The 18110-nt window shown below is 35.4% G+C and overlaps 2 protein-coding genes across 3 annotated transcripts; one reads left to right on the plus strand and one right to left on the minus strand.

Moving 5' to 3' along the window:
- Window positions 1-1893: 1893 nt before the first annotated feature.
- On the plus strand, window positions 1894-10657 carry LOC103481499 (5-hydroxytryptamine receptor 3E-like). 2 transcript variants are annotated; one of them, XM_008436978.3, is made up of 12 exons: window positions 1894-2004; window positions 2891-2971; window positions 3148-3207; window positions 3792-3937; window positions 4303-4347; window positions 4455-4564; window positions 4839-5008; window positions 5591-5751; window positions 6403-6613; window positions 7307-7429; window positions 7611-7684; window positions 7855-10657. In XM_008436978.3, the coding sequence occupies exons 1-12, from the start codon at window positions 1968-1970 to the stop codon at window positions 8080-8082; spliced, it is 1446 nt and encodes a 481-aa protein (XP_008435200.2). In that variant the 5' UTR covers window positions 1894-1967; the 3' UTR covers window positions 8083-10657. The 2 variants fall into 2 exon arrangements, with proteins under 2 accessions (XP_008435200.2, XP_017166150.2); XM_017310661.2 differs by lacking the exons at window positions 1894-2004; window positions 2891-2971; window positions 3148-3207; window positions 3792-3937 and adding an exon at window positions 4015-4139.
- A 398-nt stretch (window positions 10658-11055) lies between these two features.
- Window positions 11056-18067, minus strand: LOC103481501 (5-hydroxytryptamine receptor 3A-like). Its single transcript, XM_008436980.3, has 11 exons — window positions 16765-18067; window positions 15839-15910; window positions 15397-15560; window positions 15162-15206; window positions 14109-14218; window positions 13726-13895; window positions 13439-13599; window positions 12373-12583; window positions 12146-12289; window positions 12009-12067; window positions 11056-11923 (listed from the first exon to the last, which is right to left on the minus strand). Exons 1-11 carry the CDS (start codon window positions 16802-16804, stop codon window positions 11684-11686), a joined length of 1416 nt encoding a protein of 471 aa, XP_008435202.2. The 5' UTR covers window positions 16805-18067; the 3' UTR covers window positions 11056-11683.
- Between the last annotated feature and the right edge of the window lie 43 nt (window positions 18068-18110).

The following is an 18110-nucleotide window of genomic DNA, read 5'->3' on the forward strand; positions in this document are numbered from 1 at the left end:
CCCTGTGAGTCTTTGTGGTGTCGTGTGTCCTTCCCCTTAATTGCTTCCCAGGTGTGTCTTGTTCCCTAGTTGCCCTCCCTGCATATTTAATTCCACCTGTTGTCCTTGTCTCTCGTCGGATTCTTGTCGTATGTCTATTGTCGCATGTCAGTTGTTGCACACAGTTGTACTGAGAAGTCCTGTATTGACTCAGCTCTCGTCTTCGGTCTTTAGTTTTCAGTTGCTACCGGTATTTAGCTGCTGCTAAGTTTTCTTCCGTGGCGCCTGAACTGGACTGTCTGAGTCGTTCTTAATTAAATCTTCATCATCACCATCTTGATCTGGGTTCATCTGCATTCTCACCACTTCATGACAAAAACAGTCAAATAAAAGTTCTCAGGATTTTTACTGTAGTTACATCTTAAATGCAGATAGGAAGCAAAAGTGAGAAAATGCTGATGAATTCAGACATGACTGTTTTATAGCTGTAACATGTACAATTACCCTGAAAAGGAAACATCTGTGTTGCTAATCTGCTCACAATCTTAATAAAGTAGATAATTTTGCTAAACTTAGTAGACTGTCAAAAAATGCACAAAAGCCCTGAATGCTGTTCTTTCTCTCCCTCTGGAAAACAACTATCATGTTCCTACATTTCTGCAAACGCTTATGAACATCGCTATAAAATATGGCACAAACTGCAATAAAGTCCAAAGATTAAATCACATATTTTATAGTATACATCTGTACATTATTTTTGCTTATATGTAAGGAGGAACAGAGTAAATACACCTGCCACAATCATGCCTGTGAGGATGGTGAGATTCTCTGTTGACTGAGTGAAAATGTTACTTTTGTGTCAGTGCCCTGCCTGTACTGGAGAGAGGGCAGGGCTTCCTGTTCCCCACAGAAAATTACATTGTTTTTTAATTGTGGGGCATACATTTTAAATATTTGGTGAAGTGATTCTGAGTTTTTTCTTTTCTAAAATTCATCTTAAAATCAGGTGAGTGGGATTTTTGCCGTTGCTATAATTGTAGTCTAGTGTATGTTTCCAAAACCGACATAATCATTTAATCAGTCATTCAACAAATTTAATAATGAGATTAAAGAAACGGGAAACATTTGCTACCACAAGAAAGAAAGAACATTCCAGAAAATGCTTCTTATCAAGAAAAACAATACAAGTAACCACAGATCCACAGTAGGTTTTTAATAGCAGGATGTGGAAAAACAAAGCTTTTAGATGAACACAGTAATTTTTTACCAGAGCAAGATGTCAGAAACAAAACCAATGTTTATAGTAACAAAAGACAATGGGATTACAAAAAATACATGTCTGTGTCACAAATGTGTTTATATATATATATATATATATATATATATAATATATAATATATTTATTTATTTATTTATTTGCGTGCGTGTGTACGTACATACGGACGAATGTGTCGTAGAATCTCTGTCCAGTCAATGATTCAACAGCAGATGATTATTAAAGCAAACAGATATTATAGTTATTAGTAGAACCAGTTTGTATATGTTGATAAGTTAGTCATAAATCCTCCATAAAACCTCTTTGGTGTTAGTAAAATGTCTGTAGATTTACTTCTTCCTGAAATAATGATTTCTTACTTATATGCTCTTATAAAAGTAAGAGAAAAAAATGAATACACAACAGAACAAAATCTTCACAATTTACTATATATATTTTATATATAGTAAATTGTGAATATTTTGTTCTGTTGTGTATTCATTTTTTTTAGTTTGAGTGTCTAACACTCAAAATGTACATCTGTTCATCTTCTGACTTTGCAAAGTGCTGCTGACCACAATGAAAATTATAAATGAACACTTTCAGAAAGATAGCAATGCTGGTAAATTGATGAGATATAAGTGCTGAGGGTGTTGGCCTCATGTGGCAGTCATATCGACACAAAAAGCTTTAAACAGTTCAGAGAAGAGGAAGCTGCCCTCAGATCACAGCCATGGTTCTTTCATTCATCTGTTTTCTGCTCTTAGCAGGTAAGCTAAGATGATTAATGTTCTAGACTAGACTCATGTGCTTCTTAATAATGTAAACTATGTTGTACTTTTATTAATTATGCAATTGAAATGAGAGTGTTTTTAAAATTAATGCTGTTTTCTTCATCTATTGCACTATGAATGATCAATTTACTGATTTCTGGGGCCTATAATAAAACAAAAAACTCAAAGGCCTCAAAGATTTAGAGAATTTAATTTTTACTCTCCAGTTTTTTCATAAGTCTAAGAATTGGTTGAACAATCGATTGTTATTGAATGTCTGTGAAAAGCAGAATTAGGAAAAACAAGGTAGAAGACGACTTCTACCTTTTTCCTTCTGTCTTTTAGTTTATGGAGGAAATGTGGTCATCCTGTTTGGATTTTCATGGACCTTAGATTGTTATGCAACTGGACGTACTCTGACTTTTGTAATTAATTTTGTTTTGCTTTGTTTTTTCAGTCATCACCAACCAATAGAACGTGTTTGATTTTTGTTTTTTCCAGCGTTTAATACAAAATTTAACCTGCCTTAGTCAATTGGCAGTTTGGGTAGATTCTCGCAATAATGTCCTGTTTTTTTATTCATGCAAACATATTCCTTTACATTTTGTCACTATACAAATAGGAATTTTTATATTTTATTGTTTTTTTTTGTATGTGTGTGGTAGACCGACACAAATTCTGCATTATTGCGAAATGAGGTTAAAAATCTCTTGGCTTAGAGATTCTTCTGTGCATGGAAATCTGGAAGATGTTTTGTACATTTACATTCAACACTGATCTAAAATCCATTCTCACCAACTTTTTTTAAAAAATGGACAGTAACAAAGTAACACTATAGGAAGGTTAATATACATAAAACTAAATGTATGATCTCTGTCGTCAGGTGGATTAACGTCCTGTTTGGAAATACAAGATGATCTTGACAACCAGTTGAACTCTAATCAGAGTTACACAGAACTATCAGGTAGGAAATGTAATCTAATGGTTTTTCTCTGAATGGTAATTGCTGTTACTGTTTTAGCCCCCTACTTAACAATTTTATATCTGAGCAGGTTCATACATTTTTGAACCATTTAATCATGAAAAGTGTGATTATGAAATAATTTAAAAATATATAATTTTGTGTTTTTTCCATGACAGATGGGAATACAACAAGTTATAATATGACGGATTATAATAACCAGACATCTGATGAAACTGGTAAGACCAAAATAATGTTTCTGACCACAAAGCCACAAAAAACAATTTAGTTAATACTAGATAACTTTGTTTTCAAAACATTTTGGCCAACAGTCTTAATGGCAGAAGAATATTTTGTTGGTGACTCATATTTTCAAAAACGGCATTAAACATAAACATCCCTCTGATTATTCTGAATGATGAACTGACAGCTGCTTGTATCTGTTTATTATTCCTCTGAAAAACGACATTGTAAACTGATCTATTGTCAGCTGAAATGTTCTTATTTAGACTTTTATTCAAAGCACGGATTCAAAAATACAGGTTTAATTGAAATAACAGATTTTAATCCATAGTGTCTGGATTTGTCTGAAATGTGGCTTGAATTTAATGAAAACTGATAAAATATAAGTTTAAAAATACTAAGTTGATAATTATGACTTGAATTCCTTTTTTAATATAATTTAAAAATGATTCAGTCTTTACTGTAAAAGTTTATTGGTTATGTCCAACCACAAGAATGCTAGTACAATTTTCTAATTTTACAAAAACTCTTGTCTTTCTGGTGAATTTGGTGCAGAACAATGGGTTTTCTGTTTTTGCAGGAACTAAGTGTAGATACCGGGACGTTCTAGAGTACCTGAACTTGACCAGTAGCAATGACGTGTTGACCATGAGCAGACCTACTAGACATTATAAAAGAGCATCTGGAGTTTACATTGAAATGAGGATGTACGCTATTCTAGATGTGGTAAGTTCTTGTTCTAGTGTGAAGGTGTCATTTTTATTTTTGTTTGAATTCATTTTAGTTTGTTTAGCTTTGAATATGTGGTTTAGGTTTAGTTATCTTATTTTCATGAAATAATTGTTTGAAGTCATGTTGTCATATTTCCAGTTGTTCAATGTGGAATATTAAGAACAAGATCTTAAGTTGTTGTTCTATAAGAAAAACTGTAAGGCCAAATAATGGCTTTAGTGCATACTAATTTAAGAAAATATGATTAACTACATGTAGTATGAAAATCTAAATTAACTTCTGGCTTAAAATTAAAAGTATTAATTGCAATCTATTGTAAACATATAACGTGGTAATATTTCTGATTTTTCTTTATCCAGAGAGAAGCAGACCAGTCCTTCATCTCATATATTTGGATTTTTATGGTGAGTTTTCTCAGAAAAGTTAAACATTTCTGAGAAAACATAACAAATTAGCTGATGTTTGATTAGGAATCAAACCATTGACTCCATTTTGATTTTTCTCTCTCAAGGACTGGGATAATCACTATCTCTTGTGGAATAAAGAGGAGTTTTGTGGAATTTCCGAAGTCGTGGTTCCACGTGAATCTTTGTGGATGCCTGATATCATAATTGAAGAAATGTAAATCTGCTCATTTTATGTTTTAGGTCACTTGCGTTTTTTTCTAGCTTTGCAGTTTGTTGTTCTGTGTCCATTGGTTTCTTATTTTTGATGAGGTGTTTTTGCTTTACTTTAGTTCAGTCTTTCTTATTATGTTTACTCCTTGTGTTTAGTTTGTCTTTGTTGCAGTTAAATTAATTTGATCTGTTCCCGCTTGTGTGCGCTCACTCAACCTTTGTGCCTTCTCTCTCTCACTCTCTCTGTTTCACACTTGACCCTTTTTATTTACTTACAGGACTGAAAAGGATAAAAATGTGCCGAGCCCCTTTCTCAAAGTTCATAATTATGGTGTGATCGAGTACAGGGATGATAAGTTTGTGACCAGCACCTGCAAAATGAAAATTTTTAATTTCCCCTTTGACATTCAGAGCTGCAACATCACCTTTAGGTCGATCCTATACTCTGGTAAGCCTCGTTTATGTGTGCTTTAAAATATTAGCATTTTATGACTGTAGGTGACGTATCAGACATGAGGCATCTATTATTATTGAGCTATTAAAAGTCAACCCTAAATAATTTTTTTACATTTATTTTATTTGCATTTTAATTATTTATGCTGTGGGGCATTAACTAATGGGGGCTGCACAGTGGCACAGTTGGTAGAGTTGTTGCCTTGCAGCAAGAAGGTTCTAGGTTTGATTCCCGGCCCCGGTCTTCCTGCATGGAGTTTGCATGTTCTCCCTGTGTGTGTGTGTATGTATATATATATATATATATATATATATATATATATATATATATATATATGTGTGTGTGTGTGTGTACACACAAATGTGTACATTGTGTGCATGTACACACAAATGTACATGCAGCCACCACTGATTTTGTGGCAGCTGCCATCGAAGCCGTTAGTGGAAGATGTCACCAAAGTAGTGGGATCTTCCACAAAGCCGTGGCAGCTGTCACAGAAGCTGTTTTATATTAATTTGACTTATGTTATCTCATATTTATTATTGAATCAATCTGATGTTTGTTTTTTCATCACAGATGAAGAATTAGTCTTTTACATGAAAAATAACGATACAGTAATCACAGAGGAGTCTAATAAGAGTATCCGGATGCAGTACGAATGGAAGTTTCTCAATATGTCAGTCACTGAAAAAACTGTCAAGAACTTTTACACCAACCAAACTGTTGTTGTCTACACTGTAAGTATTTTGAAAGTCATGTAAGGTTTTCTATTTTACTTGCATTGTGCTGAGCCAAGTCACACTGTTTTCTACCTGATTTAGGATGATTTAAGAGACAAATTCAATTTGTGTCTTACTGCAATAAAAGTGAGCCAATCTTTCTGAAATTTTATTTTTAGTTCATAATACAATTTTTTTCATTCCTTCTGTTGCCAGGATCACAAAAAATTCTCAGTGGGTACTATACTGTATTATAGAGATACTGCCTTTTGACAGACAAGTGAAACAGTAAGGCTTTCCCTACTTAAAGCTGCAGTCTAAATTAGCATTAGATTTGTAAAAATGTTTACTTTTAGTATTTTATATTCACTTTTACTGTTTCAAAAAAATTTTGATTGGGTGTCGGGGTGGCACAGTGGTAGAGCGTGCAGCCCAGTTTGAGTCCCGGACCATTGACCCTTTGCCACTTGTCTTCCTCTTCTCTCATAGCTCGCTTTCCTGTCTGACAATTGTCAAATAAAGGCTTCTGGTGCTGACAAAACCTTCAAAAATGATAATAAAAGAAAATTATTTTTAAGAATTTTTGCTATTCTTATCTTACTTGTTTTGTAGATAATAGAAAATAATCATACAGAAGTAATTTTAACAATGTAACATACCTTTTTACAGATAACCATGAAGAGAAAGTCAGCACTTTATGTCGTCAACTTTCTGCTGCCCATCCTCTTCTTCTTGTGTCTGGACTTTGCCTCCCTCCTGATGCCGACCGGTGGTGGAGATAAGATTAGCTTCAAGATCACGGTGCTACTTGCTGTTACAGTGATGCAGCTGATTCTCATTGAAATCCTACCTTTTACCTCAAGCAAGATTCCACTTATAGGTAAAAATCTCAAAAGTGTCCATGTAACATGCAGTGACCTGCAGAAGTTTTTCTACCCCTCAAATCTTTCCTCATTTTGTTATGTCACAGTCTTTAATGTTTAATGTGATAAACGAAGGTGACAGTTTTAAAAATTTCAAACATGCACAATTGTAAATGCATAAGTAATCAATACCCTGATAAAGAAAGCATTGCACAGCATGTCACACAATGTGCAGTGTTGGCTTCCCAGTACAACAGCATCCTGCAGGCTTAAGAGTTTCATTTTGGTCACATATGATCACCTTCTTCCACATCGTGGCTGTGTCCCCTGCCAACAGTGGCTTATAGCAAGCTGTAAATAAAACTTCTCATGACTTTTTTGACACTAACACCACTGCTCATAAAATATTTTAACTTCAGAAAACTAATTTTTCTTCCCTTTCTCAGTTAGGTTCCTCTTTGCATGATCTAGCTAATAACACATTAATGATGACAAAATGTATAAATGTTACATTTATACATTTAAACCGTTTGACTTCCTAAGCTATTGTTCCATGTTAAATTGAACACTTAACCATTAACTCAAACAGCTACAAACCAAGTTCAAAAGATGCACTTAAAAATGATGGATTTAAATTCAACCTGTATTTGTTTCATAATGAACCATATGAATTAACATTCTCACCATAATGTGCTCTCTGTTCCTCCAAGTGATTTACTGCATTGGGGTGTTTGCTCTGATGCTGTTCAGCCTCTTAGAGACCATTTTTGTGAATTATCTGATGACAAAAGACTCTTCATCCCTGGAAAGCAAGAACGAGTGTGACAAGCTTCGTAAGAACCAAGATGTTTATAAAGATGCAAACAATTTTTACAGTTATCTAAGAGATGAAATTCAATACAATATCAATCTGATTGTATTTTCTCATAATTTGTGTTAAACATTTCATAATTGTCATACACAGATCCATGAATCTGTTGTGTTCACCCTCAACTGTCTTCCACTTTCTTCCAGAAATAATAAAAGCTTCCTCCACTGCCTCCACCTGTGATGAGTTGACCGATCAAACAGCATCTATGTGCAAAGGGGTTAGTGTAATCTGTTCAGGGGTTGACACTTAAATACATTATTCAAGTTCTCATAACAGAAGTTACAAAGTGTGTAGTTGGGGGCCGGGGGGATAATTAGATACTCTCTTGTGATAAGCAATGTGATGACCCATTACCTGGTTTATGACCTCTGACTCTGATTCTTGCAGGGCAGCAGCAGCCAGTTATTCTTGGCCATGGATAAATTCTCAGATGAGCTCAGAGAGATTAAAAAAATTATCCTTGACAAAGAGTCTGAAGAGAAGAAGGATGGTTACTGGACCGGAGTCGCCAAGAAAATAGACAAGATTTTTTCCATTCTCTATGTCTTGGCAGCCATTTTGTTTTTATCTGTCGTCTTCTCAGTGTGGCTGTCAAAACCAAGCTTACCGAAATGATCCAGATATTAATCTTATTGAGATCTGAGAAAACAACATATCTCTTCATGTAGCTGCAGGTTCATTTTGACTAACAAAGTAATTGAAACTCAACAATCACAATTAGTGATGTAAAAACAAGCAAAGTTAAAACAAATGTGAAAATCTGTGGGAAAAAATCAAGCTCTTCTGGATTCTACTGCTGCCATTTGCAGAAATAAACTGCTCTTCGTCAGAAACAACCATGAGGGGAGTCTTAGACTATGTTCACACTGCAACGTGAAGTGACCCAAATTCAATTTTGTTGTTTGTTTATTATGGGTTTTTATCTGTTTTTATTTTTCCTTTTTGCATGGTCATTCACATTTCCCAATATATGCGACTTGTAATCTACAGTGTGAACTGCAAACAACCTGAATTGGTCCCGCATGAGCTATAGAGGGCGCAGTAACAGCGTTCTCTGTGTTTTGTCAACCACCAGAAAAAAGTATTAGTAGTGTTCAGTGTTTGCGGAAGTAAACATGAATGCTAATGACGGAGCGTCTCTTACGATGCCGAGGTTGTTTTCCAACTGGAGCCAGCACATTAACAACTTAATCCTATTACAGTCTGCCATGATTGATGCTTTTCTTCCCACTTGAGTGTAGTGCGCAGAATAGTGACGTATGTCGAGTATCAATGATGTTCCAGGCGGATGAATGTGACTTGGCTTACTGACTCACCAAGTGGGATTTGAAAAGATCCCACTCGTTTTAAATTTAGGACCATAAATCCAAGTGATCTCGGTCGCATTTGAAAAAAATCTGATCAGTGTTGTTCAGACTGTCGTGAGAAGATCAGATACAGGTCGCATTATGGCAAAAACTGCAAACACTGCAGCCTGAAGTGACCCAATTCCGAATTTTTTTGCCGGGGCCGTTCACACTGCCAGCAAAAGCGACCTGTATATGTTCTGTAGTGTGAACGGGCTAATGACCTGAAAGTGTCCCGCATGCGCAGTAGAGGGCTCAAATAGCGTCAGCGTTCTCAGTGTTCTGCCAACCGCCATAAAAAGAAGAAAAGCTCAGTGATTGCGGAAGTAAACATGGAGGCTAACGGTGGAGCTTAGCTTACACATTTGAAGTTGCTGTTCGGCCGGAGCAGCATATTAACAACTTAATCCTCATATGGTCCGTCATGGTTGTTGTTTTTCTTCCCGCTTGTGCGTATCAGGACGCAGAATAGTGAGATTTGTTGAGAATCAGTGACGTTCAGTTCGGATGAATGAGGCCTGGACGTTAGGTTACATTTGAATTGGATACGTGTCGGATATGGGTCACATTCGAAAAAGACTCCGACCTGTGCTGTTCAGACTGTCATGAAAAGATCGGATACAGGTCGCATTACGTCAAAAAAAAATCGGAATTGGGTCACTTCAGGCTGCAGTGTGAACGCACCCTTAGGGTTGCGGTGTAAACGTAGCGTTAATAGTGTCAATAACACTCATCGTCGTTCAACCTTATGTTACAGGAAAACTGCCAAATTGCCACGTTCACAACGGAGTCTGCTGTGGGAGGAGGGCTGTAGTGTAGCGGAGAGCTAAGGGAAGGGACTTCCCTTCTCCCTTAAGGTGTGCTGCTTCAAAATGTTTTGTCCAAGTTCAGAGTTTTCTCAGAACTCTTTGCTGCTGCTTTATTAATTATTTGGTAACTTTTGGCAAAAACCTCTAGTCTATACAGAATCTTCAAATCCCTCCGAAAGGTCAGAACTTCATTATAAAATGCAGTGCCATGCAAAAGCATTCATGCTTCTTAAATGCTTTTATGTTTTTTCACATTACAACCTCAAAAAAGTTTCAAAATGTGGAGACAAAAATCTGTAAAGTGTGGCATGCAATAGTATTTAGTTTCTTTTAATCTGATACCCCTCTACAGCTGTTGCTTTTGTAGGTCGCCTAATCTGTAAATAGTCAACCTGTGTTTAATGTAACCTCATTATAAATAAGCATCCAAGACTTTAATATCTTGGATGCAGAAGCTGCAACCTGAATGCTCCGTCCGCACTCTAAAGATAGGTGGTGGCAGAATTATGCAGTTGGATTGGGAGGCTTTTTATTCAGCAGAGACAGTGAAATGGAAATATGGAGCCGGTTCTTTAAAGACTTGGACCTTTTGACTTTGGACGGAGGTTTTCCCTCTTGCAGGACAACTGCTGAAAATGTACAGTTGGAGTTACTGTGGTATAGTATATAAATAAAAAGCATGTTCAGATTAACAGTCAAGACCAAAAATCTGTTTAAGAATTTTGGTTAAGACTTAAGCATCAACGTTTCTTATGCTTTCCATATAATCCAGAAGATATATCTTAAAAATTAGTGATTGTAATTCATGGCTAAATGTTTAAAGGTTAAAGTCAAATTACTATTGTTGTTGTTGCATGTCGTTATGGTCATACATATAATATAGACCGGCAGACACCTGCATGAATTATAACACTCAGTATTAGCATGTTTATTAGATAACAAAATAAGGATCACTTGAATTTTACAGGAGTAAAGTTGTGCTTTCAAGGTGTAACTTATGTGAAACTGTTCACTGCATAAAACTAATGCAATTCATGACTTGTGTGGTGTTTTTGTTATATGATTTTAAAAAATAATTTAAGGTAAGGTACATTTTATTTATATAGCACATTTTCAGCAACATGTCAATTCAAAATGCTTTACATGTATTAAAAGGAAATACAAAGTAAGAAACCAAAGAAAAAATAAATAATGTTGATCTGAAAGTACATACTCCTGATACTCCTGATTTGGGTTGCTAGATAAGTATAAGTAAGTATCCTCTGGCGATGATACAATGTGATATTTATGTGTTTTCAAAGGAAAAAGTTTACTTATAATTACAGATGAGACCAAATGTCCTTTTGGGGGGTAAAGAATATGTCAGCCGCACATCACCAGCCTTATGGTCCTTGCAACATGAAAGAGTGTGTGCGCAATGTAAAAACAAGCAATCAAGTTCTCAGCATTTTTATTGTACACATAAACTGCAGTTGCATCTTAAATGCAGACAGGAATCAATTTCACACAATATACCAGGTTTATAAATTCAGATACAACTGATGAATTCAGATACAACTGTGATATAGCTGTAACATGTACAATTACCCTGAAAATGAAACATCTGTCTGCGCTGTACTCACAACTTTAAAATAGTACTGTTGTTCAGGCTTCAGTTTCAGCATTCAACCTTCTTTTTGTTTTCTTCCACATTTTGATTCGTCAAAATTTGCTTAACTTATAAAGTGAAGACATTTCTTGTTCACGACTCTCATCAGGTGATCCCACAGAGTTTCTGTCAGATTTAGCTCTGTGCTTTCACTATCAAACTATAAATTTCATTTAATGAGACCAAATTTGTGCTGAGTTGGATGCATGCTTGGACTCACTTTAATCTTGAAAAACAAAATCCTTTTTTTCTGTCTTTCAATGCTAGACATGCATTTTCTCCATGCAGAGAGAATGCCAAAGAGTTTTGACCGGTGTCAAAAACACATGCAGTATTAATCAGAGGTTATGTTCTGAAGGGCACTAAACACACGTTAAATATCAAGTCGAAAAGTGAACTTATCTGAACAGGTTCTATTTCTGCTCATGAGGAGGACACCACATTATAGCAAGAGTTAATAAAAATAAGAAGGCTGATATGATGTAAATGAAAACAAACACCTTGTTGATTTTTTGAGCCACTCCCGTCCAGTAACCTGGTTTCTTATCTTGACTGCTGCTGCAGAGGAGAGTAATTGTTTTCCTGCTTTCTCCAAGCTCGTCTGAAATCTTCTCTATTGCCTGGGACACATATGTATTTCTGCTTGTGTTGCCCTGCAGATGTGGTTCAAAACACAGATTACAGCCAAACTGGAAAGTAGAGATTATAAAAGTGATAAACTGGAAAACGAGTAGTTACCTCTTTGTTCGGCGCTGACATGTTTTCAGCCGATGATAAGCGGCTCCTTTTCTTTACCACTGAAACGGTGAATTTAATTCTGCTTCATATGACAGATTGATTTTGAATCCATATTTTTGTAGAGAGTTTAGTCTCACCTGTGAAATGGCCTTTCTCCGCCTGACTATCATCGCCTCTTTGCTTCTCTTCCTCTTGTTCATCTTTACCAATCAGATGAATCACCAAAATTGTCTCTAAGAGACTTACCAACATAAGAGTGAAAATCCCAACGCAGTACGCCACTGGTGAAAGAAAAGCATCTTCATCAGCGTGATGGTGATGCAGCATGTGATGGAGCTGCTTATGAAACTCAAATGTTCTGTACCTGTGAGGGGAATCCGCTCTGATGAGCAGGGCAGAATGTCGTTGAGGATGAGCTGCATGACTGTGACTGAAAGCAGCAACGTGATCTTAAAGCCAACCTTTTCTCCACCGGTGTCTGACATCAGGAAGGAGCCGAAGTCCAGGCACAAGAAAAAGAAAACGGGCAGCAAGAAGTTTGCAATGTAGAGGACAGACCTCCTCTTCATGTTTATCTGTCAAAGAAATGCAACATTTTGTGAGAAAGTTTAAGATTTATTTTTAATTTCAGAAAGTGATACTTATGAATTACGGCTGACAGACAATGAAACCGCAGATTTTTATAATCCTAAAATAATTAATACCCTGGCAGATTTCTGTTTAACGTAATCTTTTAGATTTAATAACATTTTTCTTCTGACTGGAACTAATGTTACAGGTTAAAAACATGCCAGATTGCCCATAAAATGCAAGAAAATCCCAATAAAAGAGAACAAATCACAATCAACTTGTATCAAAATGTTTGCGAATTAACATCTCAGTTAAGAGGCCGATTTGTAGAGGTGTTTCATTGCCAAGTGCTTTACATCTTCACTGCAATAACACAAAATCTTACTAAGTACTTTTGATCTAGTTTCTAGTGCAAATATCAAATAAAAAGACAAAACTATCTCCCAAGTAACCTTTTAGTAAGATATATCTGCTTGTTTTAAGTAAATAACTCCTTAAAATTGTTGAAAAAGTTCTTGTTTCATTGGCAGATTATTTAACTTATAACATGACATTTCCCTATGCTATAAGTTAATTTACCTGCTAATAGCAAAAGTACTTTTTAAAAAAATTGTTTTAAGGAATTATTTACAAGCATCTATATCTTGCTTGAAAGTTACTTTTAAGTTAGTTTCGTCTTATTTCAAGTAGGATGTTTGCAGTAGAAACTAGACAAAAAGTACTTGGTAAGATTTTGTTTTTTTTGCAGTGTTGGCAGTGAAGCACGACTGACATTGCTCTAAAAACTGGAATGTGATTTGTGATTTATCACAGATAAATATGAAGACGTTTACGCTCAACACCTGCGGATAAATACTTACAGTGTAGATGATCATTGTTTGGTTGAAGCCAAAGTGGTTGACCGTTTCGTTTGTGACCGTCATGCTGACAAACAGCCACTCTAACTGCGTTTGCATGGCTTCACGAGACCCTTCTGTGATCGCCGTGTCATTGCTGTTGTAGAATAATGTGATTTCTTCACCTGTATAATGTTAAAGAAAAACAGTTGACTTATTTCATCTGGTTTATCTAACTCCTACAGTACATACCTGATGGTATTTAATCATTTTTAATCAGTGGTAGGTAGGAAAAGAGACTGGAGGCTCACTGGGATGCATGATAGACTTGAAGGAAATGTTGCAGCTCTGAATGTCAAAAGGGAATCTGTAAACTTGCATCTTGCAGAAGCTGATCACCACCTCGTCGTTTCTAAATTCGACCCAGCCGTGACTTTTTATGATGAGATAAGGACTTGGAGAGGATTTGTCCTGCTCTGTCCTGGATGGCAAATCACAGCAAATACTCACTTTAAGATTTGGATGACATATATTTACTCTCAGTTTTAGTTTTTATCTGGCTTAGTATGAATTTTGTTACTTTTAAATCTAAATAAGACAGACAGAAACTCTGTCCTTTTATACGTCTAGATGACGTAATCATGTCTTTCAAGTTGTTTGAAAAAGACAAAGTGTCGGGTCAACTTAAACTTACATCTCCTCAATGGTCAGATCAGGAATCCACAAAAGTTGAGTGGGAACTAAGATGTGATCAAGCCCACAGAATTGCTTTGGATCCCACCAAATATGTTCATTGTCCCATCTCTAGACAAAAAAACAAATTAGCAGGGAAGTTCAAAATGGGTCAGGTGAACATAAACAAGGAGAGTCACAACATTTAAAAAAGAGCCATTTGAAACAAATACAGTGCTGTAGATAGACATCTTCACCTTTACAGATTTTGAAGGTTTTTGTGTTATACTTAAGGGTTCCAGATTTCTGTACATTATTCATATAATCTGAGTAGATACAAAACTTAAGTTTTCAGATGATGAAATCACATATTGATGCACAAAAGCTTTTTAACTATGATGATAATTTGTAAAAGTGATTTAACCCTAAGCCTAGTGAGTAAGTAGTGAAGTAGTTGCTGCTATTGACGACAGCAGATGCCATTAATCATTTGTAACAGCTGATAATTGTTATATCACCGTGGAGACCCCACGCTGCAAAAACACAAAATCTAACCAAGTAATTTTGATCAAATTTCTAGTTAAATATCTTAGCACATTTGAAATAAGACAAAACTAGCTTACAGTAAGATTTTAGCAAGATGTAAGAACTTGTTTTATGTCAATAATTCCTTAATTTTGCTGAAAATGTATTGTCCCAATGACAGATTATTTTATTTAAACATGAGAAAAATGTCTTATATTAGTGAAATAATCTGCCAATTAATTATTTACTTAAAACAACTCTTTTATTTTGCTATAAAAGAGTTACCTAAGAGATAGTTTTGTCTTATTCAAAGTGTGCTAAGGTATTCTAACTAGAAATTAGACCAAAATTACTTGGTAAGATTTGTGTTTTTGCAGTGCAACCAAAAATCATGCTGGATTTTAGATGTTCTGTGACGGGTTTCTTCGAGATCTCCTGGATGAGTAACCAACGTGTGGGAAAGAAACTGGAAAACATGTTGTCCCAGCACTGTAAACAACTTTTGTACTCAAGGTAGAATTTGTGTTAAATTATGTATTTAAACACTTACCAAATAAATCCAAATATATGAAATGAAAGACTGCTCAGTCTCTCTCTGTGGGCAAAGAAAAACTGTTAAATAACAACAAAACAAACTATTAAAAATATCTGTGCTGTCCACATAAAAGCGATAAAGTTCATCACCCGACTCAAATATCTTGTGTTTATTTTAATCAATAAAATGTTTCTGGCTTTGACAGAGAAAACTGAAGCAGCAATATGTGGAAAAATTGCAGACAACTCACCACATCAAGAATTGCATAAACCTTCATCTCCAGGAAGATCCATGTTGACTGCCTGTGGTGTTTCACGGGTCGGGTCAAAGTGTACTTCTCACTGTTTTTGGTCATGTTCAGGTAGTTTAAGACGGCTTGAAAACTGCATTCCTCCTGAGCTGGCACTTTGTTTTCTGAAAATAGATCAACACACACAGTGTGTGAAAATCAACTGGAAAAAATGATACCCATTAAATGAAGAACCTTAGCAAACTTGATTTGGGAAACCAGATGGTTATAGATGAACATTTACAATGTTTACTGAGGGATTCTGGCTCATAAATGTGCTTAATGTGCTGTTAATCCAGCACTGCATTTATTCTACTTTTAATATACAGAACTAGAAATTATGTGCTGGAATCATATTTCAACACAAATCTTAATGAAGGATATGGCAGGAAAAGTTTTCCACCTCGAATTTGCTCAAAGATCTTAGTAAAGTTTTTGTGCTGTAGGTTCTGCTGGAAACTCTCAGCAAATGCATCTGGGAAGCAAAAAGAAAGCAAAGGAATCGATTAAAATTCATAGTAAATAATTAAACAAAACACAGCAAAATATACATCTACTAAAGTATCATGATTTTTTGCTTTCATGTATCTTATGAAAAACACCTTTTCATTGCTGTGACAGTTCTTGGTAGTTTCCTGCCATTTGGTGCTTCAGCATTTTCTTCCCCAACCTGTTTCTCATGTTGGGGTGCAAATAACCAGCATATACTATTTAGGTAAGATGACAATAGATTGTTTTCCCCACATGGCTCAGCTCAAATCATATCAAGTAAAATAAAATAAACATTCTAAACATCAGTCGACACAAATGTATCTTGGGAATTATCACTAATCATTTCACTGGCAATTTATTTTCATTAGTCTGTCAGACATTTTGCTCTCAACATCCAAGGATTTCCTGCCTGAGTAAGAAGGTTTGTGGCCTGAGCTGTAATGAGATACCACTGATGTAATGGACTCTCACCGTAGAAACTCCCATCACTTTGTCAAATTTCTAGATCCATCTAAATCATAAGGATGACATTTTTCATTCTAAATTAAACTTATCTCTTAACTTACTGTAAATGCATCTAAGTCTTTGACTCCTATTGCAAAGGACAGTAAGGTTAAACAAAATCTCACAAAAGAGAAACAGAACAATTTAATCGTTAGGAAAACAAATCAGTTACATGGAAAGAATATTTTATTTTTCATTGCTGAGCTATATTTTACATTTCCTTTTAACAACAGATCTGCCACCTGCTTAATTACAAAATATTTTTTCTTTTCATAAAATGCTAAATTGAGCTCAAATGTCCAGTTACAGCTTCATGCATTTTTGTCATCTTACCTGTAAGGAGAAGTATTAGAAAGAAACCTAAAAGTGTCATCGCTGTGAGATTAGTGAGGGTCTCTGTCGACTCTTTCTGTGCTCTGGTGTTTTTATGTCGCTGCCTCCTCTGGAGGGAGGGGTGCACACTGTGACACTGATTCCTGCTTAATAAAAACACATTTTATATTTTCTCTCAATATCTTAGAGGCGTTGATCTGATCTGGACAGGTTTCTAAAACCACTTCGTGGAATCTGAAACATTTAGTGCTCTGATTTTTTCATTTGTATGTAGAAACACACGACAAAACTTGATCTTTTATTTCTTCATGCTTGAACCCCAATAAAAATAATTTTTAAACACACAAACATACTTTGGAAGATATGAAAACTGTGACTAAAGTTCTGGCTGCAGCAAAATAATATCCACTGCTTTGGTCTCAGACATTGAGTTTCCATTACAAATGTTTGTCTATATTCTGCTAATGTCCAAAAAACACGTAAATAAGCATGCAAAGTCATTAAAAATCACGAAATATATTAACCCTTTCATACATAAATTATGATTCTTTGTGTCAGTATTTTTTTCCACTTTTTTATTTTCTTAAGACATAAAAAAGGTTTAAAAAAATGTAATAATTTATTTATTTATTAGGTGATCAATTGTCATTTTCTCCAAATACAAAGCTGTTATTTGCTTTGTATTTGGGATCACAGTAGAAGGAGGAACCGGGTCGGTTGGCATGCTGTTTTGTCTGTCAGCCATATTGGATTTAACAAAAATAATTTCTTGCATTTGCAGCTGATGGCCAGTAGTTGATAGGGTATTTTATGATGCATTAGTGTCCACATCAGTGGTCTGTGTGCATTTATAACATAAAAATCCACAAGAAGCAGAAGAAAATGGCTTTTAGACAGCTTCCCACTGTAATGACCACTAATTCAGCCATGGCACTCTTTCTCATCATGAATAAGAGACAAAACAGAAAGTGGAGCAGTGGTAGTACATGATGCAAAACAGACACTTTCGAAAAGATGTAACTCTGCCCAGATCTAAAGCTAATTTTAAATATGATACAGACAGACTGGTGCTGCATGTAAACTGATATTAATATAAATTCTGTGGCCTATATTTTTTCTGATTGTTTCTGACAGAATTGTTATGAAATCTATTGCTTTTTTGTTTCTTAGGCTTAAATGCATGACATGAATGCATCCACCTGCTTCAGTACATAATTTAAATATTAATGATGTAAAGCAGCACTTTCACTGGAGTGCTAAGTGGGTATGTGAAACCACTGACGAGCCATTAGCTTCGACCAGGATATGGGAAAACTGGGCTTTTAAATAAGATGTTGAATATCAGA

The sequence above is a fragment of the Poecilia reticulata genome, chromosome 19, assembly GCF_904066995.2.
Source record: "Poecilia reticulata chromosome 19, P_reticulata-male-v2, whole genome shotgun sequence".
Taxonomy (NCBI): Eukaryota; Metazoa; Chordata; class Actinopteri; order Cyprinodontiformes; family Poeciliidae; genus Poecilia; species Poecilia reticulata.

Bases quoted from the DNA above. Each gene is read 5' to 3' on its own strand.
- LOC103481499 (XM_008436978.3), top strand. From the start codon at position 1,968: ATGGTTCTTTCATTCATCTGTTTTCTGCTCTTAGCAG. The intron at 5,009-5,590 runs GTAAGCCTCGTT...TTTTCATCACAG, and splicing joins TAGGTCGATCCTATACTCTG to ATGAAGAATTAGTCTTTTAC. The intron at 7,430-7,610 runs GTAAGAACCAAG...ACTTTCTTCCAG, and splicing joins GAACGAGTGTGACAAGCTTC to AAATAATAAAAGCTTCCTCC.
- LOC103481501 (XM_008436980.3), bottom strand. From the start codon at position 16,804: ATGACACTTTTAGGTTTCTTTCTAATACTTCTCCTTACAG. The intron at 13,896-14,108 runs GTAAGTTTAAGT...TTTGCCATCCAG, and splicing joins GATCTGACCATTGAGGAGAT to GACAGAGCAGGACAAATCCT. The intron at 12,068-12,145 runs GTGAGACTAAAC...TCACCGTTTCAG, and splicing joins GGAGAAAGGCCATTTCACAG to TGGTAAAGAAAAGGAGCCGC.